Below are 23,861 nucleotides of genomic sequence, written 5' to 3' on the forward strand. Positions count from 1 at the left end.
CAGCTGCTAAATCCTCTACCTCTCAACTCAAATGCGTGCAGCCTAAGCCACACAATCTCCAAAATGGGACCTTACCACTCCTGTCCAAGCTTTGTGGATCTTTAGACAGGCAAGGTATGGCCACAAGCAGCACTACAACTTCCCTCCAATTCCTTGACTGGGTTTGCATATTACTGATAAGTAATTGGTATACAGGAAATGAATGCAAGGCCTGTGTTGTGTCTGCTTCTGCATACAAATACGGGCAGCTGAATAGGAATCAGCAGCAAACACTGCAGCCCTGCCATTCTTATGGCATTTCCAGTATGGACGTGCTTAAAATATCTCAACATAAAGAGTTTCACTTTGTACAAATGATGCTGGAGTGAGCATTCGTTGCCATTTCAGAGAGGAAACTGCAGAGGGCTGAGGGCGTCAGATCAAAACAAAGATAACATTATGCAAACACTATTCTGGATGAGAACGCAGAGAAAAGAGAGGCTGAAGGGGCAACACAATAAGAAAGCAAGATAAAGAGAAAAGGCACAGAAAGGCGAGCACCGATCTCCGCACACGCAGCCGTTAGGTACAATCTTCCAGTGTTCTCCCTTGAGCTCAAAAAAAGCCCAACAAAATTAATCTCTGCACACAGCCTAATTTTGTATTTAGTGCCAACTTTGTGTCTCCATCAGATTCCTCCATGGTGTAAGATGCAACACTGTACACAGGCTCATTTTCCTTATTTTATCAAATTGTGTTAACTTTCCCTCTGCAGCATTCCGAGGCTGGCAACACCGAGACGTGCAGGAAATGTAAATCACTGCCTTTTGATATGATAACCATAGCAGTGAATTGCATCCCAGAAATCAGCTCAGGATTATAGCTGAGAACTCGCTGAAAGGCACTTAGCTGTGGCTTTTTGCCAGAAGGGTAAATTTCAGCTGGCAGGTCGGCAAAAACAGGCTCAGGACTTGGGAAAGAAGAACAATACGTAACATGCAGCTGTGGCTGCCCAAACCTCAGAGCCAACGGCCTCCGGGTCAATATATAATTAAAGGATGCCAACAGGTGTCAAAAACAAGTGTATATTTATGTATGCAAATGTATGGGTGAGGTATATTAAATATGAATAAGCACCTAGGAAAGCAACAGCTAGCAGGCTGTAGGATAAAATCTGCCAGACAGCTACAGATGCATACATAAACAGCCACACACAAAAATCACATATCCTGCATAAAGCTATCTGTGGTAAAGCCCATTATTATAATCATTTTAATTGTGCATTGTTTATTGAACAACTTATCACTTTCAGAGATTTAGTGAATGTTGGAATGCAAATAATCAGAACATATAAATAATTGCCCTATTTTCATGTATAAATGCTACTGCTAGCAGCTACTCGTATTAACTCTGGGCCAGGACTCTGCTGAACGAGGTACTCACAAACACAAAAATAAAAAGCTGTCTGAACCCTAAGGAATTTGCAGCTCTTACAGAAAAGAGGCAGCAGATGGATATAGACAGAAATAATCAAGAAATAGTAGTTAAACAAGGCAGGAGTCAGTCTGAGCAAACCAAATCCCTGACTGCCGAGAGCCTTGTACAGGCACCACAACAAAGAGAAGTTTTGATCATCAGTGCCCCACAACACACACAGCTCAGAGCATCCCTCAACATCGCTGCTGTGCTCCATCTGCCACCCCCATGCTTCCTGGCAAACGTGTCCTGCTCACCCTCCACCCTTCATCTTTTAGCAATGGAAACTCCTTGGACCAAGGACTGTCATGTGTGTACAACGTCGCTCTCCAGCCTCAAGTGTAGTAGGGTTCAAACTGGTCATAGAGACAAGTAGAACAGTTTAGGAAGGACACGGTTCATTAATAATAATATATATTTTTTAAATAACTGCTCCAATACTGTTTGTACACAAGTCTAAAGCCAAAATTACCACACACAAGAAAACACAGCAAATAGTATCCATCAATGTTTGAGCAATAGTACCTCCTGTTTCTATTCACCCTGCACATCTCTTGCTCTACATCTGAACTGTGCAGTTACTGGCACAGAATTACCTTGTAAGCCTGACACACACACTCAAGTAAATGCATGTACAATACCCTATCTCAGTCAGAATCTCCAAAAGGCAACCATAGGGCATACAATAGTTATAAAAATTAGCTCAGATGATACCTGGATGAGTACAGCTGCCAAAGTCTTAGATTTTTTTTTTATTTTTTTTTAATTCATATTTCCCTTGACACCTCCCATAGAGCAACTGAAAGAAAACACTGCTTTGAGTCAGAGTTCATGGAAACTTCAGTCAATAGAGTTAAGTGTGTTCCACATCTGTTAATTGCAGCACTTCTTCAGCAAGGCAAGAAGCCCATTCCCAGGTAATGGCAGGCTGAAAAAGTGGTGGCTGCAACTTCCACTCTCAAGCATGCAATGCAACAGATTTTCCAATACAATTCACATTTCAGAAGTGGAAAAAATAGCATGTAAATGGACTTTGCTTGCTCTTAAATCACTGCTACCAAATCTGAATCTGTTTAAGCCCGGCAATTTAAATCAGGCCTATTTAACTTGCAAAGGTAGGTCAGGTTTTATTGATCACCCCCAGTACTAATAAATGCACTCTTAAAAGAATGAAAACGAAGACAGACATAAACATACAGCCTGGTTGCTAAAGGCTCACTAGAAATAAGTGATAACATATTTACAGCCTTCAAGCTGTGTTTTTATCCGTACCACTTCTATATGCACCAGAATGCTGTATATATGCTTGCTGATTCATACCAGAAAGTTAAAAGAAACAAACAAAAAAACCCACACCAAAACCAGAGCCTTACCAAGACAGAGGTGGGGAAGGATTTCTATTCACTAAAAACACAGCCGTGAACTTCCAGAATACTGTTAGAGCAGCATGAGTGCAATTATCTTCTCAGTTGTTCTTCCTCAACTGTTTTTAATGCAATATTTCTGCATTTCCTACTCAGAGTCCGTGCTATGACCTGAATGTTGAACTATTAACAACTGGTGTTACAGAAATAAGGCAAGCTTATTGTTATGTATATTATGGCATTACCTAGAGGTGTTTTTAATTAATCAGAGGTCCTCCTACACCTTTCAGAGAAGGGCCAGAAAAGCAGCACGTTTATAACACTGATGAAACTTGTAAATGAACAAATGCAGACTATTTGAAGAAGTGAGATTCTAAAGGAGTGAGATAGTAAATAAATGAAATCAATATACGTGACCTTGTTGAGGGCCAGCGACCATCGCCACAGCAGAGAAATAAGGGAATGTTTAAACAAAGATTTGCAGCACTTTCCGCCCATATGGACAAGCACAGACCAAATCTGGCATTTTACAAGATCTAGGCACAGCCTCACTAGATACTGCTTTTTTGCTTCCCTACCCTAGCCCTTAATAAGGGACTTCACTTAAGAAACATCTTTACATGCAAAACTAAATATGATTTTTGCTTTATTTTTCATGTCATGCTAAAATAAAAGTACATCTGATTTTCAAGTGATATCAGACACATCACTCCCAATTATTTAATACTAATTCTTATGACTTAAAAGAAATTCTGTGTCTGTAAATATTGCATTTGATCACATATTAAAAAAAAAGAAAAAACCATTGCAGTTAATGTACTACAACAGAGACAAGATTTTGGGATTTCTACAACTCAGAGAAGTCCCTTAATCAACCCATACCCAAGTACCCTAATGAACAGATGAGGTACATAAACAGATCAGTGCCTAGGATATGCTCTGGAGCTATACTGTCAAATAGAATCATAGAAGCACCAAGGTTGAAAAAGACCTCTAAGATCATCTAGTCAAACTGTCCACCTAACACTAATGTTGCCACTAAATCATGTCCCTTAGTATCACATCTAAATGTTTCTTTAACACACCCAGGGACGGTGACTCAACTACCTTCCTGGGCCAGCCTGCTCTTCCTAATATCCAACCTCAGTCTCCCATGGCACAACTTGAGGCCATTCCCTCTTGTCCTACTGTTAGTTACAAAGGAGAAGAGGCTGACCCCTGCCTCACCACAACCTCCTTTCAGGGAGCTGCAGAGAACAAAAAGGTCTCCACTGATGCTCCCTCTTCTCCAAACTGAACCATCCCAGCTCCCTCAGCTGCACCCCATCAGACTTGTGCTCCAGACCCCTCACAGCTCTGTTGCCCTCCTCTGGACGCGTTCCAGAGCCTCAATGTCTTTCTTGTAGTGAGGGGCCGTAACTGAGCACAGCACTGAAGGTGCGGCCTCACCAGAGCTGAGTACAGGGGGATGATCACATCCTGCTCCTGCAGGTAACACTATTGCTGACAAAAGCCAAGATGCCAGTGGCCTTCTTGGCTACCTGGGCACTCTGCTACCTCATATGTTCAGCCAAGCATCAACCAACATCCGGAGGTTCTTTTCCTCTGCACGGTCTTCCAGCCACTCTGCCCCAAGCCTGTTGCACTTTCTAGCATAGCTAGAAGAGCCAATAATAAATAATATGAATCCTAATTATCAACTTTAAGCAATTATTCACTGTTTATTAGCCTACAAAGTAAAGGCTAATAAATATTATTTTAGCAGATAAAGTCAAATTACCTTGATTGAAGTTGCTAAGTGTTTAAAGACAAACAGCGTTTGTTTTTTGTGCTTTTTGTTACTTCTGATGAAACGTCAGCTCAAAACTGAAAGATACTTCCTAGTTATTTAGGCAATGGGAAACTTGGGCAGTTATTTTCCAGGAAACATGGCCTGCCTGACAGCTCTTAAATGAATAAAAGTGATATTATTACAATTATCATTAGAAGAAGATGTCCCTCATCAAAATGTGTCTGGATTTTAATTGACAAGGTCTGGGTTAATGCTGTGAAAATGCCAATGAAAGCAAAGCCTGTGGCTCAAACTAATTGTCAGCACTAAGCAACCTCAACCTCTAACCCACCACAGATTTATCACTCTGTGCACACTGTACTCATGACAAGAAACGTTTGAATTAATCATTAACAACGAGAAATTCCTCCCAGAGAGAAAGTAAGCAAAACGCAGGGCTGCCCACCCCCCTTCCTTCCCTTGCTCTGGAGCCAAGGAGAGGTGCCTGTGAGCCTTCCTAATGAGAAATACTTTTTGTTGTTCTTTTCTTTTAAGACCACTGCAGGAGAAACTTTTAGCTCCTGAAATGGGGAATGAGGCATTGGTCTGAATGAGCTGTAGTGCACATACAGCCAAATGTCCTTCCACTTCCCTGACCACCATCCCCAGTCAATGCCAGAGCCACAGAAAGACAGTGTGGGGTCACACGTGAGCACAAACGCCACTGCCAATACTATGGGCTTTCTTTAGTCTCATCAGTAATGCCTGCATAATTGGTCCGCTGCCTGACAATCAATCCTATGGACCCATCCCAAATGGTTCTAGTTCTGGATTACCCAACCTTCACTCACCACTGAGACTGCCCCACCTGCTCACTGAGGGCCACTGGGACGCATCTAGATAGCAAGCAGCCCAGTGAGCTTCCAGCCTCAGGGCAGTGAGCCACACTGGTACGGAAATCAACTGGCATCGATATTCCTACTTTGCCACCATAGTCTCCAATGCCCTGAAGCTGATATTCAGCTCTATACACAGTTCCCTGAGCAACACTGTTGCCCCTTCCTAGTAACAACGAGGCAGAGACTGCTGGCAGCACAGGGACAAACACGATGCTCACTTCACTGCTCCATTTCTCCCAGAGACAAAAGGCAGCCATTTCTCCTCCCATTCACCACCAGCTATCCTGCCTTACTAATTTTTCTTGTTTTCTATATATACACCACAGAAACTACAAGCTGGAAATCTCCCATTAAATGATGCCAACAAGAAGTCTCCACTCACAGCTAACGTTTGGCTGTGTACATTTGCTCTCATTTCCAAATGTTTCCAGTATGTTTCAGTTTCCCTTCATTAAACATATTCATAATTATTTACAGCACATCTAAAGAACTTGTGCAAGAGGTTTGTGCTTCCAAACACAGATCACTTGGCTGCAAAAAAAGAAAATCAGTTCAACAGCAACAGAAGGAGGTCTGCAGTGATCAGGAGGTAGAGTTCATGCAGGGAAAACTGGGAGCCACACCGTGGGGGTTGGACTTGACTTCCACCAGACAAGAATTTGGCTCATATTTGGCTCATATTTGGCAAGCTGACTTCTTAGGCCATCGCTCTTGAGTTAAATACCAAAATAGTCAGGAACTATGACCATTTTTGATGATGATAAGTACAAAGTGGAAACGTCTGGTACCTTAACTGAAAACTTGAACAATCTAAATATTTTTTCTGGTCTATAGAAACAAGTAACACAGTAAAGTAGATCCATAACACTTCGTATCAGTTACTGCTGAGCTCTTTTTTCAAAAGTTGTCAGAGCTTTCCAAACGTCTAACTCTTTCAGGCTCTTTTGTGCACCATGCAGAACTAAGGAAGGGCATCTTTGGCACTTCAATAAATCGTGCTGTGTCGGTTCTGCCGTGCTCAACTAAAACTAGCAGGACCCAGCATGCAATTATGAGACCAGAATGGCTCCCAAAGTACACACGGTGCTGAGACTTCCAGCAATTATTTCTGTGATCCTTCAGATAGAGGTTGTTCAGGGACAGAACTGCTCCTTTAGGTAATTACATTCCCAGGGCTACATGGGGCCTGTCAGACTTTCCCCTCTCTCCATCACAGGCCAGTTTTGTGGTTCGTTATAAAATAAATATGTCATCCTGATGGGAGTTTTCTTGGTCATTCTCAAATGCAGAAAATATAACAAGCTGTAGCTCAACCGAATTTGAACACAACCAAGTCACTGCTACACAGAAACACAAAATGTTGCTTCCTGAATGCATACTGCATGTGGGACATGGGTGACTACCCTAGCAGAGACTTTATCAGATAAGATGAGCAATTAAGCAGGCATTTGTCCAACAAAAGGTAAAAATGACTATCCGGGTGATGTCACACCATAAGCAGAGCAGTAAAGGCTCTGGAGCATCCTGAACGATCAGTCCCACGTGTGACATTCTCCACCAAGCTTTGCTCTGGCAAAATTCCCTATTCAAGGAGACAAATGCAGCATTCTCATATCGTTTCTGTGTTACTGGATGTAAAGCTTGGAAAGTGGAACTGCCTTAACCACGTGGCAGGGGGATGGTAGTTCATAACTAATTTTCCACATCAACTGTTGGCTGCCCTTCTCTACCTCTCTGCTAGGCTGCAAACTGCCAGCACATACTCATCCAAGAGCAGATATACCACAGAGCAAAAAGCATGATTATTATTAGCTGTGGTTTACAATGTGGGCTAGCCAAAAATAAGAGGTAAGCGAGCTGGGGCAAAGTACTAGTGCATAGGCAGCCCTGCTTGAAGCTGCTTCTCATCCAAGAGATGCAAAAATTAAGGGGATAGAAAAGTGAAATGGGGGAAGGACAGGCAGGCAGGGGAGGGCTGTAAGCAGATATAGAAATGTGATCTAAGAAAAAAGTTTTGAGCCAGGCAACTCCAAAACACCTGCAGCCCAAAGAAACAGCCACCCTCATTCATTCCAGTGTGCCTTCACCTATGACATGGTCCTCAAGCTGCCAAGCAGCTCAAACAGTGAAGAAGGGGCTCCAAACTTCCTCAGCTTCTGAAGAGAACAAAACTTCCCTCCCATTCAGACCTTTGTTAAAATTTTCCACTCTTCAAACTTGAAATTTCTCAAAGATCAGAGTGCAAAGTAATTACAAGGAGGTCTTTGGTCCTTACAGGAGAAAGGTCTCCAGAAGGAAATAAACCACTGCTTCATCACCAGAAGGCTGCATCAGCTGCAGGCTGACAGCTCAGAACAAGGTCTTTTGTATGACTTTGGGCAGATCCTTTGACTTCTCAGTATTTCAAGAGCACAGGTAAAGAACTACTACTATATTACTGTTCTGTGATTGATATCTCAAGAATTCCATGGTAGTTTTGGAGTTTCTTATTTTCTTTCAGAAACTCAACTCAGTTCTGCTGCTGCTATCAGCTTTTAATTCATTTTACACCAAGATATTTGTTATCAGAAATTGTGCTTTGATATGTGTCACGTTGATGGATTCAATAAAAGCCCTGTCAGGAGGAGCAGAGCGAACAGAGTGGCAGAAGTGGTGGCATCAGTGGAATTGATATGTTAACAGCCAGCCTGCTGATCTTGTAACAAGGCACACAAGCATAGTAATCATTTTGTTTCCTAACTCTGGCAGAACAGTTCTGATAAACATTAGAAAACATTTGCATAAAAATGACTCATACAAACAAGCTCAAGTGTGGTCATCAATAGGAAAAAGCCATACGTAAATGTGATCCCATATGCAGCTCTGTATTCCAGTTTGGTGCTGAAAATTCAACTGAGAATAAAGCATTTATTCAAAGCTTAACTTCAGGAATTTGAGCAGACATCCCCAGATAATCCAATTGAATATTTCCTTCAATAATACTGGAGCAGAACTTTTACTAAGTTTCAGACGCAGCCGGTAGACCTGCACCCCTCTCATCAAGCCATTGAAAAGCCGCATTGCAGTTTATTTTGACATCCAGACCCACAGACATGAAAACCAGTGTTTGTTTCTGATTTCATAATATAGGGAGTGAGAAAGTGGTGCAGTGCACTGCCAGAGGTCAAGCGGGGCTTGCATATACCAGCTACCTGTACTGTACCACCTGTACTGTCTACAACACAACTTCCTAACTTGAGATGAACTACAGAATATTTGGGAGTGGCTAGAATAGACCATGGCGAGATTTTTTTTTTAAAGAAATAATATTACAGTTAAACAAAGCAAATGGAAAACTTCCAAAGAGATTCATCTGAAAGAATTGGATTACACTGAGGATTTATGTCCATGTAATGAAGACAATTAATTGCTATGAGATCCATAAAACATTAAATGAACATAGGTTGGTTTTCTTCTTCCTTTTCAATTTTTCTCGTAAGATAAAATTTATTAACTATGTTTAATTGCTACTTAAAATTCTTCTCTTACATATTTATTGAATGTGCTTTTTTGGCAGAACAGAGCATTTTACTAACCAGATCCTACTAATCTAAAAATAAGCAATTTAAGAAAAAATACTACTCTGCATTTTATCCACAGATCAGTTTAAAATAATTCCTTACACAAGAAGAATACCATTACCATAAATATGTTAGTGCCGTTAAAAGGGGATCAGCCTGTCTCACATGAGTAAACATCTTATGCTGCAAAGATGAACGTGTTCAGCTAATACTATTTGGGCATACGTTGCCATTTCCAGCAGAGATACAGAGCAAATGTGGGTCCTGATGTCATTCAGTGCTACCATAATCACTCAACTAACCACATGAAAAAAACTGGCTCAGGCCAAAAACAGTAACTTCAGACAAACAGATCTGTACCCGAATCAGCTTTGTCACATAGGGGTCCTCAGCAGCACAGCCAAGGTCATCCCTGCATCTCCAGCTGAGGGTGTCAAATGCAACTTCTGTGTTGTAGGTGCCCATGTTCATTGCAGGGGAGTTGGACTAGATGACCTTTAAGGATCTCTTCCAACTCAAACTGTTCTGTGATTCTGTGACTCGTGTTTACATACAAATCAGAGATGCTTGCTGCTGAGAAGTGACTGTTCCTTATTCACCAGTCATAAAATGGGGAGAAGTAGCACTTCTGCCTTACAAGAGAGTTGTGGGAAGAGATAAAGTTGATGGTGGTCAACTATTCCAGTAAGGCTGCATGAACCCCCAGGAGGAAGAGAAAGGACAGAGAACAGTCTCAGCTACCTGAATGGACACCAGCAATGTAGTCAACTCTTTAAAACCTGGTGCAATGTTCTTAAAGATCAAAAACCCCCCAAAACATCTGATCTTTCCTTACCTAAGAAGAAAGATTTCAGCTTCAATAGTCACAAAGAAAATGTGAAAATATTACCAAAGTCCAGGCTGGAGCTCAATGTCTAAATTATCACAGAATCACTGTATCTTCCAGTTTGGAAAAGACTTTCAAGATCACTAACAGCTCCCACACATTCTGGGGCACCCTGTGCACCCAGCAACACACATGCAGAGCAAGGAAGATTTGTGCATTTTCACCTACAATAGTCAGAACAGACCCTTCTTGACTCAACATTTAGAAGTTAAGCACATAATATAAACTATTGCCACCAACTTTTTCTACAATCACTGGAGCTGGGCAGGTACTGCAGATGGCAGGTGTGCAAGATGCTCAACACAAATCTCCTCCTAAAAATAAATACCTGTTTTAAGCTAAATATGTGAAGCTCAGGTACCTAAAATGCAGAAAACTGACCTAGGCAAGATGAATCCCAGATGGTATAACGTTCTGGGTCTGCCTGCAGCAATGCAGTGCTCTGGTACTGCCTGACAGAGGAAAGCAGGCACGGGTCTTAGTCTGTGTGACACTGCTCTGTCACTCTAGCTCCTGCTCACAGTTTCATGGAGGCTGTGGGATGGAAGGATGCTACCACCCATCTGGCAGCAGTTAGAGTTGCAGGTCTGCTCTCCTGATTGGGACCCGCTAGTCTTCCCAACTTGGAACATTCAACATACCAGTAAGTGCAATACAGTATATATAGAAATTGCATTTTTTCTCACAGTGTACAAGTTTTCAAGTGCCACTGGCTTAAATCATCACAGCCTTTTGCACTGTTTCCCCAAAACTCACCTCAGTGAGCACTAACCTGCATACACAAGTATGACCTGCAGGGCTGTGCTGAAGCACGAGAGTTAGAGCCTGCAATTTCCAGAGGCAGCTTCTGGTGAGATGCTATCAAAAGCAAAAGAATGAGTGCATGCTCTCCTAGATACCCCATGTCTTCTTAGAGACTTTTAAGTCAGTCTTTTTTTTTTTTTTTTAATTTCCCTACTAACACTAAATATGGGTGTGATATTGCTGATATATTTTTCTCAAGAAACTACTGCTGGTTCAGTCATGAAAGAGAAGTCAATACCTATGTGTTAAATAAAAAATGATAGCATCATCTATTTTATTAGGATGTGGGAACCAATACTTCAAGAAGTACTTCAAGAAGAATACTTCAAGAAGTTTTGTTCTTTGGAATCATATTTTGACCCCAACAAAATAACCTGGCCTATATAAAAGAAACTGTAGTACCAGAGGCTATGTGACATAAAACACTTCTACAATACAAGACTTTCTACAATACGTTCCTTATGTTCTGGCCCCAATTTCTTGTTAAAAGATGAGTTGCACTCTTCCTTGCTATGTTTACAGCAGAACAAAAGAAACATTCTTGTGTGATATAAAAACTTGAATACATACAAAAACTACAAGAGCCACACAGTGAAGAGAGTATGCAAGATTATGCAAGAAAGGGGTATTATTACTGTCCTTGGCAAGCAGTGAAAATATACCAAGCACAAAAGAACGCACGGGACTGTATTACAAATCGACTACTTCAGCACTGTTTGCTTTCCTCTCCAACCCTCTGAGCTACAGAGGTAAGTGAAACACAACAAGCGTGACTTTCAAACTGAATGCCTATCAACAGGCATACATCACCACCAACAGAACACAAGCATCAGTGAGCATTTTGGTCATAAAGCACTTGATACGAACACGCACCCCCTCAAGCCCAAGACTCTAGCAAGACTTGTCTTGATGATCGCTCTCCACATTCAGAGAGAGCGAAGACCATTTACTGAAGCAGTAAATATATGGCATGTATATAGCAATAAATACAAAGGCTGCTAACTTCTTATTTTTATCAGATGTAGATACTCAGAAAAAGACAAAAGCCAGAGGAAGATGACATACCTTACCAAGCATGAATGTTGGACTCAACTCATTTCAGAGCAACGTTGGCGTGAAGGTAAGTTCCTCAGGTGACCACCAAATGCAATTTCTTTCTCAGCTCCCCACAGGGTCCAGCTCCCACCTCTCCTTGTCACTGAGGCAGATGCAGTGTCCTCCAGTACGTCAGAGCCTCAGCTGCGAAAGATGCTGTTCAGAAACAGGAAAGAGAAAAAAGGTGTGGCATTAAATTCTGGGGTCAGTTGTTTGGCAGATTCAGAGCAGAGCATAAGACAACATCTGATGGAAATAAAATGTCAAGGCAGGACAGAATCTGTGACAATCCATCACACATGGCACCTTTGGAGGGCAATCTCTGAATACAAGAACTATGGTGCAAAGCTATTCTTGCCTTACAGAACTTTAATAGTGCCACTGCACCATGAAACAAATGCTAGCTTAGCTGCATTTTATTCTAGTCTGATATACTAAGAAAGTAAGTAATACATTTCTCCATAGGGAATGTTTTAATTCATTATAGCATTTTCACAGAATAACAGAACTTTTATATTAAAAGCAATGACACAGCCTCAGTCTTAATACTTTGCACTGCTAAAAACTGCTTTCATTTAGGAAATTCAAAGCTTCTCAATGGGCAATTACATTAGGTATTGTAGTTAATGGGAAGCAGTGACTGTCAGCCCAACACTCAACAACATGTTCCTGAATTCAATTGTCAGAGACAGAAAAGCATCCTAAGGATTTCTGGGAGGGTAGGAGCTCTGTATCGCCATGTCTTCTGGCTTCCTATCACAGATTGCAGCCAGCTTGCAACAACATCCAACAGCCTTAGAGAAACACTGGGAAGTTCAAACACTCGCATGGCCATTGCTGCCATCACATTCATCACCTCTAACCCCTCTGGACTGTCCATAACCAAAAGTCCATACAGCAATCACGGTCACACAGATCTGAACAACCAAGTCTATTTACTTTATTTAGTCCTTCATTTCTTGACACACTGTAGACCTTCTGCACCTCTTGAACTCAGACTCAAAGAAAAAAACATGAACCTTCACAGCTTCTGCCCTCTTCCAGGCTAACTATCAAGCCTTTGGTTGCAAATGGAACATGAAAAATCGAGACTGCCAACTGAAATGGTTGTTAAATGACTGATGACTACAGAATGGGATGATGCTGCAGCAGCAGACCCACAGGTAGCAGCAAGACCCAACTCCACCTCTTCAAAGGGATTCCTGTCTCTGGGGACCACAGTGACAGTAACTTTTTCATCTTCCTTCACAGAAACCTAACACAAAAGTCATAAAGAAAATCAGTTCTGCATTCTTGTGCAGAACTACAGAATCAGCTGAGTTGAAAAGCAGAAGGAACAACACAACAGGAGTAGATTGTCATTGCAAACTGAGTGCCTGAGCCTGGTCTCAGTTTGGAAGAGATGCGTTTTTGAAAGCTCCCATTTAGTACAGCTTGCCAATGCTCATCTGAAGCAAATCTCTTTGGTAGGAATTTGGCACGTTGTCTTAATACACTGCTATGCATGCCCTTGGAGTTTCTGTGCTGAATTCCTGCACTGTTGGGTGGGCCATAAATTACAGTGCAGGCAAGAGAGTGCACTTTCAGCTCTTGGCAAAGACAAAAAAAAAAAAGCTTCTCTCACATCTAAGCACTACCGTTAGGAGACTGAAAGCACAACAGCACTAAGCTGGAAAATGCTGCCACAGATTCCAGCCAAGCATCTGTCCAAGTCAGACTGGAATTGTGGGGCAATACAGATGTGCAGCGATGCTGGAGGGTGGGAAGTAATGGGAGCTGTGGCAATGAAGAAGATAAACAACTTTGGTCTCAATAAAATGCAGTGACTATATAATACACAAGCACATTCCTAAATTAACAGAGTTAAATGTATTAAATCAGTCTCACAAGAGCAGGAACATAGATGTTCTCATTAATCAGAAAGACAGACAAGAGTTTTCCAGTAAAAAGTGTATTTTCCTTAGAGAAGCCTCAGTCCTTTGCTGATGGAAAGCATGAATTATACAAAATAACTATATACTTTAGATGTAACTAATCTGATCAAGTCTTAAATTTGAAGACACCATTTCTATGTTAAAATGTTCTCAGACCACAAATCAATGAAGGTTAGGAGACCATCCCGAAGGCAGCCTCTATACCCTTTGTCCTGTTCTTACACTCATCTGCAGGCACCAGCTATTTGTCACTGTCAGGGTGAGGACAGGAGCCAGCCGGACCTTTATCTGACCCAGTCCAGTCATCCTTGTCTTTGGGTGTCATACAGCTCAAGGTATAGACCTTGTGGCTACAGCCATACATAGTGAGATGTATACATGATTATATTAGTGAGAATATGCAATTTCTTGCAGGGCTAAAAGAGGTATCTACAAGCTGAACAATTTATTTGTAAGTGTGTTTTACTGTACAGCACGTATTCAAATTACTGTTTGTGTCTTCAAAAATTAATTACAACCTAGATAACTGCAATTGAGGACATTAGTTGGGCCCAGAAAAATAATATGTTTAAGAAATCCAATGACTTAAAAATGTGAAAACATATCTCCTTTCTTAAAGTTATTTTGGTTTTACTTCTGCTGTAGATGTTAGGAAATCAAAGCTTTCTATGTGTGTGCACCCACGTGGACTCATACAACACTCAAACATACGCAACACGTGTGCATGCAGTCTCGTAATTCCCCTTTCCCTAGGGCCACACTTGGGCAAACACACAAGACTAGTACAGGGAAGCTCTACTGGTAGTGAGGTTGTGAAACAGGCAGGGAATAACACAGGTTTATTGCTAGACATTTAACAAAGTCAGCCTCTTCCATAAGGGCAAGAAAAAGATCCCAGAGCAGACTCTGAACACAGCAGGAAATAACACCAATTCATTAGCAGACATATCTTCTAATTACAGCCTTGGACATTAGCCCCCATACAGCCGAGTAAGCAACAGCTGCTGCATTTTGCCCATTCTTCAGTATCACACTCACTGTTTTCTAGAGAGCTTCAGGACAGCATGGCTTAATCAATCCCAACACACTCACTAGCTTCAGCTGAAAGCAAAGGTATTTGGCTATCTCAGAGGATGCTCATGACTCGTCACAGCTCATATCGTAATGGAAATTGGCTTCTGTGTTTTACTGGATTTGTTTCTCTGCTCCTGTTGCATCAAGGAAGCTGTAGGATCAACAATTCATCTTGTCAGCTCCATCTCTGGTAAAGATCTTACATTAATTTAGTGTAGAGGTGACACTAGTGAAGAAGAGAATAAAATGAGGCTTTGAATCCCTCTTTCCAGAACGCTAATGGTAAAAAATTGGTAGCAATACTACTATGGCACCTTTCCAACTATAACACTTACAGCGCTGCCCACGATCGTGTCCCAGACATACTCTGTCATTCACAATGGCTGAGTACAAAACATAAATAAAACAGAAGTCACCAGCAATCCTTGCATTCAGCTGCTTTGAGGCTTTTCTTTTTTTTTTTTTCCTTCCCTGCCAACAAAACTAACAGTGAAATAGCTGAGCTGCAATTCAGGTGATAACGTCAGTGATTTGGATAATTGGTGGAGGCTGGCAGTGTGATGGACATCCTCAAGAAATGAACTCAACGCAAGCAGTAACAAAATGGAGAATACACTGACTGAAATATAATGGAATACTATGATGCTGCCAAATGTTAGCACTGCTTTTTGCCTTCCACATGCAAACTAAAGGTATCCAGGAGAAAACAAGCAAGGACGGTGGTAACCATGTCTGTCTTTAAAATCATCAAAACAGTATTTACATTATATGGTAGAAAAGTAAAATTAAACTAACAGGTTTCTCTCAGAGACAGCTGCATGATACAACTTTGCTGATATAATGACATCTACCTGGATTTCTCCTCGCTCAAACCTAAAATGGGAGCATAACTAGAAAACAATCACATCACTCAGCTTAGTGTCACAACAAAAGAGAGCCTTACTTTCATGGTGTATGTGGCTCTATCACAAATCATGTGTCTATACCTAACAAATTTGAAGCATATTTCTCCAGCACGACTGCACTATATCAATCAGCATTAACATTTTTCCTGCTTACAGAAGTATTCGTATCCAAATATAGTATAAGAGAGTCTGTAACCGTATGGCAAGGTGAAGCCAGTGTCTTTATATTCCCTTGCTCCCTTTTTAACTTGAGCCAAGGAAGGCTCCCTGCAGAAGCTGGAAAGGCCTCCCAAAGGATGGTCTCACACACCCACCACCCACTCCAGGAGTCACCATGATGCAGAGGTGGGATGCACTGCGAGATCGTCAACTGCCCCAGGAAACAACATTAGTCAATATACACCACAATGTAAAACTAAATCTGCTAACCAGGGAAAGACATTATTTTTGGATCCACTCCAAGATAAACTTCAACACGAACTGAGTTAGAATACTGAGACTCCTCTGGAATATATTTGGATCTATTTTCTATATCCTGTAATTCAGTTACACACCAGGACAAGGAATGCTACTCATTACTAGAGGACTCACATACCCTTGAATCTCTTTACTGCAGCTGATAGCATAGAAGTGAATCATATTACAAGATCAGGGCATTACAGCATAAGCTTTTTATAAACATACTGCACTTCTCTCTCCCTCTGTATCAAAGGTATTAGCTTGGCCACTAACTTTAATCCAATTTGAACTCAATGTATTTGTATTTCGCCACCCAAATCTCAGGACTGACCTCTCTGCATCTCCTTCAGACTGGCTTTCACTTCCCCCCCCCTCCACCCCCAGACTCTCCTGAATACTGCAGATGAAGTTTCCCAGTTCTGGCACCGTCCTCATTCTGCTCTCCCTGAAATCAGTGAGATTTATTACTAGTCTGCATTAAGACTGCTCATAAAAAACTGTTTTTGCTGTCCTAATCTGTCACTCTCCAGAGACTTCTGCTTTGTATTACTGCTATTTTTCATACTTTTTTTTCTTGGAAAGTGAATAAGTAAGTGTGTATCTCCATCTACTGTTAAATGTCATTGCTAAGCAAACCTTTTGTCCTTTGCTAAAGTTGCTTATCTCTGAAGTTATTTATTTAACTGCAACTTTATTGTTTATCTCTGTGGAACATATTGGGATAAGCTGGTATGCCAAATGTTTGAAAAAATACAAATCTATTGGATTCTGTGGCAGCTGGAGGACACACAGCTGTCAGTCAGTTGTCAGCCTGGAATCTGAGCAGGGTTTTCCATTATAAATTCAGATTATTCTCCTCAATGTTTCGATTTTAAAATCCACACATAGTGTCAAACTGATGCATTTGCTGAGAGTCTCCAACCTGGTTCTACTTTGATGCACTGAGCCAGGTTTAGTTAGTAAGAACAATTGCTTTCAAGCACCTTTCAAACTTCTGGAAGTTTTGTTTGACAAATTAGCTGTATACAACATCCTCTCAGCTCTGGAAGCCACAACGCTGCTGAGGTTTTACAGTTACAAGGGAAAAGTAAGAGTCAAGCAAGTTCATAAATGACACGCAAAGGCAGCCTTATTTACTGCAGGGATCTGAGATGTTCGCCTGGAAAGTATATCAAATTCACTGACACTTAAAAAACACCAAGCTAACTCCTGAAATGTGGCTTTTCCATGGTGGGTCATATATTTGAAGAAAAATAAACTCAACTTGAGCTGGAAGCCAGCATAAAAGCCTGATAAATCTCTAGAACCCTTAAATGCTTTAATTTCGGTCAGTGGTACAAGGACAGCAGAGGAGGTGCTCAGAGCAGCAGGGACAAGGACTGTGCTGGTGTCTGGGGAGGCAAGGAGAGGCCAGAGCAAACCTGGGGCTGCAGGAGATCTCTAAAGGAAGTGTCAAGTTTGGGGAAGGTTGGTGAGAGATTTGAAGGACTGTAAAGCAACAGAAGTGCTTATAAGTCCCTGAAGTGGACCTTTTGGGGTACAGCACATGCTCGAATACATTTGGACCCCCTTACTGCCTTCTTCCCTCTCTAAGCACACACGCTTCTCCAATCAACATCTTCTCAACCAGCCCATCTAGTCCTACACGTTGAGCTACAGAAAAGCTTCAGTAATAAGTGCAAAATGCTGAGCAATCCAGTGCTGTTACAGAAGGCATCTTTGCCTCAGATTCCATATCAGAAATATCTTCTGAGTACACCCATGTAAACCCCTACTGCTGTCTGCTCTTGGAGACAGGTTAGATGGATTTTTCCAAAAAGTCCCCAAGCTAGCTGAAATACCCTTATTCCCTCATAAAATAAGGCAGTGTCACACTGCTTTCAGTTGGTAAAAGCTGGTTTCCTTGCCGTGCTGTAAATCCAAATGAATGGAGCAGAAATACAGCATCCAGCAGACTGCACTGCTGAGCCACCATGAGCAGCAAGCACCTGAACTGCCTTCAATCTCATTACGCTCTCTGTAGTCTTAAAGCAATCTTTTGATTTGTGCTGAAAACCAAAACAGCTAAAAGTAGACTATCAAATGCAGAGGAGTCTGGAATAACCTTGTTACAAAACACAAGGAATCCTCTTCAGACACAGCTAAAGACTGCTGACTGTGTGTGAAGGGGTTGATTATTAGATCCCAGTCAGAAATGTGTCACAGAGCCCAGGTAGAGCTTCACATAAGATGAGAAGAATTATTTAGCCATTGCCTGTACAGCAAGCATACAATGCACCTGAACCCCACTGACATCTAGACACGGACAAAATGTAACTATGAAATACAGATGGAAACTACTCAGCACAGTGCAGCATTTGAAACAGAAATCTGCCTTATCACCGATTGTCTTCTACAGATCCACATTTACATGTAGTGTTAACTGTGCTTACATGACAACTGTGCCATCAAGTAGTTGGATTCTCAAACTCTCTTGCACCCAAGTGTTCATCATAGCAGCATGTGACTGCGTTGAACCAACATTTCATTGGAAATATGACCCCATAAATATCATACAGGAGAGTTTAGTGTGCTTTGCTTAAGTAAAAAAAACCCAACAAAATAATACCATCACAATGCAGTACTGTGTGTATAAATCAATTAGCACTAATTCATCTGGAGGGGATTTTGTTTTTTCAGTCCACTCACCCTTAAACAACTGGACACTGCAAGAAAAGCCTTCAGCTATCTATCTGCACAGCACTGCTAACGGTTTGAACAACACTAACAAAGTTCATTGGCCTGAATTTATCTCTGGTGTAACTTCATCGACTCCAGGGGGCTTTTGCCAGTGATAAATCTGCCCTCTTGGTTACAGGGCAAAAAAAATGAGTCTGGAATCACAGCTTTGAGAAATGTCAATGAACAAGTTTGGACGTGGGCAAGCCTGTGCATCGAGAAACACTTCTCATTACAAACGTGCAAAGCTTTGGCAGTTTGCAAAAGGCTGCTCTTAGGAACATTTATGAAGAGCTATAAATAGACTGCTCGGCCCATGATAAATTATAATCTGTGAAGCCTACAAGATTAGAAAAGTCTACAGCTCTGTTTCTTCAGTGGGGGTTTTCAGGTCTTATTTGACTTGAGACAGATTTTCAAACTTCTTTTCTCCTGCATGGATGCATACATGCATCTATGCATACATGTGTTTTAGAGTCACTTCTGGGTGCTTCCTGTCGTCACCCAAAAACAGCATTTTAAAAGCCATAAAACGACATTGTTCAGAGAAATTGAAACATCATGCAATTTCATGTTAAAAAACAGCATAGCAGAGAAAGGACCGATTTCGTATATCATGGTGTTTTCAGACATGCCTTAACCACCTCTCTAAAGCAGCTCCAGAAATCCTGCTGTGACTTCCAGCACCAACCAGAAGCTGTAGTCATGCACATCCTCCACTCATCCATAGCAGCTATTGAAAGCAATGAACTTCAGCAGCTCTGATTGGCATCTGCATTGTGAATAGTTGCATGCTCCTATTAACACATCTTCTCTTCCCAAGAATAGCTTTGATTGCTCACCAAGACCAAAGAACAGCATATGAAGATGGCACAAGAACATCACAGAAGTCCAAAGCAAGAAGCAGCAGGGGTGGGGGAAGAAAGCAGGATCAAGCTCTCAGCTGGTGTCAGTCAGCCTGGAGCTGCTGCAGTTAATTACCACAGAGCAGTTGTTTTTTGTTGTTGTTGTTGTTTGTTTGTTTTTTACCTTCTTAGATCCATGCTTTGTGTATTCACAATCAATTCAACAAAGAGACGTGACAACTGTTACTCAGCAATAACAGTTTTACAGCAATCGTTACAATTACCTCCATGTCAGAGACTGAAGGGAAGCAGGCCTTCCCCCTTCTATTTCACTGTGGAAGGACAACCAAAAGTAGTTCAAGTATACATTAATGGTTCTTCAAATAATATACTTGATTACATCTACTGCAGAGTATTCTCCTTCACATTTCTGTAATGAATCTGACCACGAAAAACAAATTTATGTCTACAGTTTGCATCCTTATAAACTCAACTCATTTGATGTGAAAAACCTACAGTTTAATTGCTTGATTTAGATGTGGCTGCTAAAATGCATGCTGAAACATTACTCTTTTAATTATGTTAATTTATAACTGAAAACCTAAATTTACAAAGGCAATAACATTAATTATTTACTTGCCCATTAAAGCTGAATATTTATTACTACACTAATTGGCTTCATAAGTCTGCCAAAAAATTAAAAACGGGTTTATGAACTGATTTATACAAGAATGATACTGCCGTATCTCTCAGCAGGTTCTGTGCATTTAATGGGTTGTACTGATATGCATTCATTTATACTCTGTTACACTTACTATTTTTAAAATATTTTTTCCTTGATTAAAATGCCAGTTCTGACACAGAGCAAACTCTTCTACTCTTCCGTGCTCAAAATCCTATATGCAATGTGATAGACTTCCACTGCTCTGTAATAATTGATGAAGACTGCATCTTGCCTTGTTTACATGCTTACTGAATGTAGGGCTACATGGGGTTAAATCAACCAAAAAAGGAAACAGTAGCTCAAGTAACCCATCCCACAGCAAGAATAACAGGGCTGCTAGAAAGCAATACCAGTGGTGAAGTGTCTCCATCTTCGCTTAAATTTAAGCTTCATTTCTACACACAACGTGACTAGTATATCCATTTGTGTGTGCATCCTCAAAATAATACAATTAGGTAACTGGTGCTTACAGAGCAACTTGAGTGTTACCTTAATGTCTGATGAAGGGCCAATTTTTATTACTGTCTAGATAGAAATTTTAATTTCACTTGGCAATCTCTCTTCACTCCGGCATAAAGTTTTCCTTTCTTCTTATGTTCCTGAATATGCTACATTCCCTGGAGGCAATCAGATTACTATAAAGCTGCTGTGGCATGGCCATCAACACATGACAGAAATGCTGTGAAGTACATTTCTGCTCATACATTTGTGGAAGTCCTCTTTGACTGGGGCTACCAGAGCCAGTCTGCAGTTGGTCTGCAGAGTGCATAATGTAAGCAGAATAGAAGAGCCAACCCAGTGACATTTGTTTCTAAAAATTAGTGAATCAGAAGTCATTGTAGGGTACAAGACAGCTCCTGCAGTGAACTGGTACAAACTGGCAAAATAAAGAACTTGTTAACACCACAATCCAACCTTGTTAACACCAAAAACCAACCTGTGACGCTAGAGACATTTTTGACACTTTATTTTAGTGCTCTAAAAAACGACAAAGTGGTGGTATTTCAAGTGAGAATGTTAAGTCAGTTCCAAACTAGAGCTATCCAATACGTACAACCAAACACAGTGCTATGTGACAGGATGCTGCTGCCAGCCCTGCGCCTACAAACCCCACATGACACAGGTGATGGCTGTGCTGCCCTCAGCACCTGCACCCAAGGTCTTGTTTGTGCTGTTTTTCCTTTATCCTTTTGCAAGAGCATTTACTTTGTAAATCCCAGACCTGATCAAAAGGCTGCTGTAACCAGTGCAAAACTTCCCATTAACTGTTTTGTGATCTCAATTGGCGCTGCAGTTTGTACTGCTTCCTATTTGGCTCATGGCTACAAGCTCACGCATATGAAACCATCCTGGAAGCAACCATATCTGCTGCATTGCTTTATTATCTATCTAGGAGTCCAGTTAGTGCAAGCCACTTCCCTGTGGGCCTGAGAGGAGATGGATAAGTGATCACTATAGAGACATTCAGAGAGATTCAATGGCTCCACTATGAAAAAGCTTCTCAAATATTACAGACTTGCCTAAGTTAAATCTACAGCTTCTTCCTCCCAAAACAAACACAGAAAATGGGATAATGCAACTACCACTAAGTAGGGCAGAATAGAAATTTTGTATTACCTATGAATATTGTTTATTTTTGCATATATTTCATGTATTGATTTTATTTTAATTGGATAAGACCTGAAAGAACAGCATGGACCTGTGCCAGGGAAGGCTCAGGCTGAGCATTAGGAAAGGGCACTTCACCAGAGAGTGGTAGGCATGGAATACGCTCCCCAGGACTGCCAGAGTTCAATGTAATAGCATTTAGACAATGCCCTCAGACACAGGGTTTAGATTTGAGTGGTCCTGTGTGGAGGCAGGAGTTAGACTTACTGATCCTTGGAGGTCCCCTCCCACTTGGGACGCTCCACGATTCTATATAGTCTTGTAATTTAAAGAAATATATTTATAGACCAAGACCAAAATCCAGGGTTTTGGGAATACTAATTATTCAGAAAGCTATTGAGTTAAAGTCAATGTAAAACTTGTGTACTGTGTAATGTTTCTTTGAATTTTCAGTTACTTTTGAGAATGCCTTTTTTTTTTTCTAAATACAAGAAACGAAAAACCCTATCATGTAAGCCACCCTTTCTAGAAGGAAAAAAAAAAAGTTATTTCAAACTAAAAGACAAGCCTTTTTTAAAGACCAAGGAGGCAACTAAATTTAGCAAACTCCATAAGTCTTGTGCTTTTCCTTTTCGCTTTTAGCCTGGGTTTGCTGAACCCGGCCTCTCCACCACTATTAAGGTATTAATGGTTTGGCACTGAACAGTGCCAACACATCAGGCTGCAAAATTCAGATCAAGTCTGGCATGAAGCAAGAAACCTCACAGATAAAGACCTGGTAGTAGGCAGTCCTGGTAAACAAGGATAATGCTGCATGACATACAACTAGCAGAAGAGAGGGTGGCAAACAGAAGATAATTTTCAAGCATGTGGTATTTTTAGCAACAATCAACCAAAACGCCTTAGACATCAGTTTCAAGCCACTTAATCCTCTTAATGATGTGCCACGGCATTTGTTTATGATTAGGGTTTTGCTTTGTTTTCTATGTAAGATTCCCCTTAGACACTCAAATTCAATGTTCTTTGTACACAGTTCTGTGAATACACTGAGTATTAGGTTGGAGTTTACTTATCACAATGCTAAATTACTCCATCTAGGTCATTATTAATTCCCCTAATTTTACCATAATTCACCACTATTACAACAATGCAGCACCCTACGGATACATTTATTACAGTGCATAAATCCTATGCTCACAGAAGATTCTGGAATGCCTAGTCTGCAATCTTTGTGCAAAAGTCTAAGGAATGCTTAAAAAGAATTATCTTTAAGCCAACTTTTCTAAGGCTTACTTCTAGATTCCCATCCTCTGCCCAGCTATTACATTGTTGTGTGATGTTAGGTAAGTTCTCTATACGTGATACTCTACTGCAGTACAGGCTATAGCTCAAGGCAAAACTCTTTCATGGCAAATACACAAGGGAAAGGGAGGATGGTGAAGAGAGAGCAAAGAGTATACTGCTGTACACAGCAACTTTCATTAAAGGAAAGCATTTATGAAAATAGATATTTCAAAATATCATAATGCATATTCCCCTCAATGTTTCAAGGACATATCTGCTCTTAAGTATTTTGTTCAAGTCAGGTGTGTTGGGCAACAGTAGAACCTGGCCAGGGAATTCCTTCCTACTTAGCAATGCGGATCTCTGCTAAAAGCATCTTCTGATTCACTAATCTAAACTTTGAGAGCTACAAGTTCGAGCTCAGCTCTCTCTCTTACGAGATCGCAGTGCTTAAGAGAGTATCAGACACCCACCTG

General features: G+C 41.0%; 1 protein-coding gene across 12 annotated transcripts in view; it reads right to left on the bottom strand.

Annotated features, from left to right (window-relative positions):
* SGCD (sarcoglycan delta) overlaps positions 1-23,861 on the bottom strand; it is a 358,597-nt gene that overhangs the window by 230,146 nt on the left and 104,590 nt on the right. For 10 of the 12 annotated variants that reach the window (XM_040647163.2, XM_040647162.2, XM_040647165.2 and 7 more), the window contains exon 2: positions 11,805-11,990. In XM_040647163.2, the coding sequence (XP_040503097.1) occupies positions 11,805-11,816 (12 nt within the window). In that variant the 5' untranslated portion in view covers positions 11,817-11,990. The remainder of the gene's footprint in view (positions 1-11,804; positions 11,991-23,861) is intronic. The other 2 variants (XM_046900443.1, XM_025154986.3) reach the window with 1 other exon arrangement.

Source organism: Gallus gallus, chromosome 13, assembly GCF_016699485.2.
Source record: "Gallus gallus isolate bGalGal1 chromosome 13, bGalGal1.mat.broiler.GRCg7b, whole genome shotgun sequence".
NCBI classification, from domain to species: domain Eukaryota; kingdom Metazoa; phylum Chordata; class Aves; order Galliformes; family Phasianidae; genus Gallus; species Gallus gallus.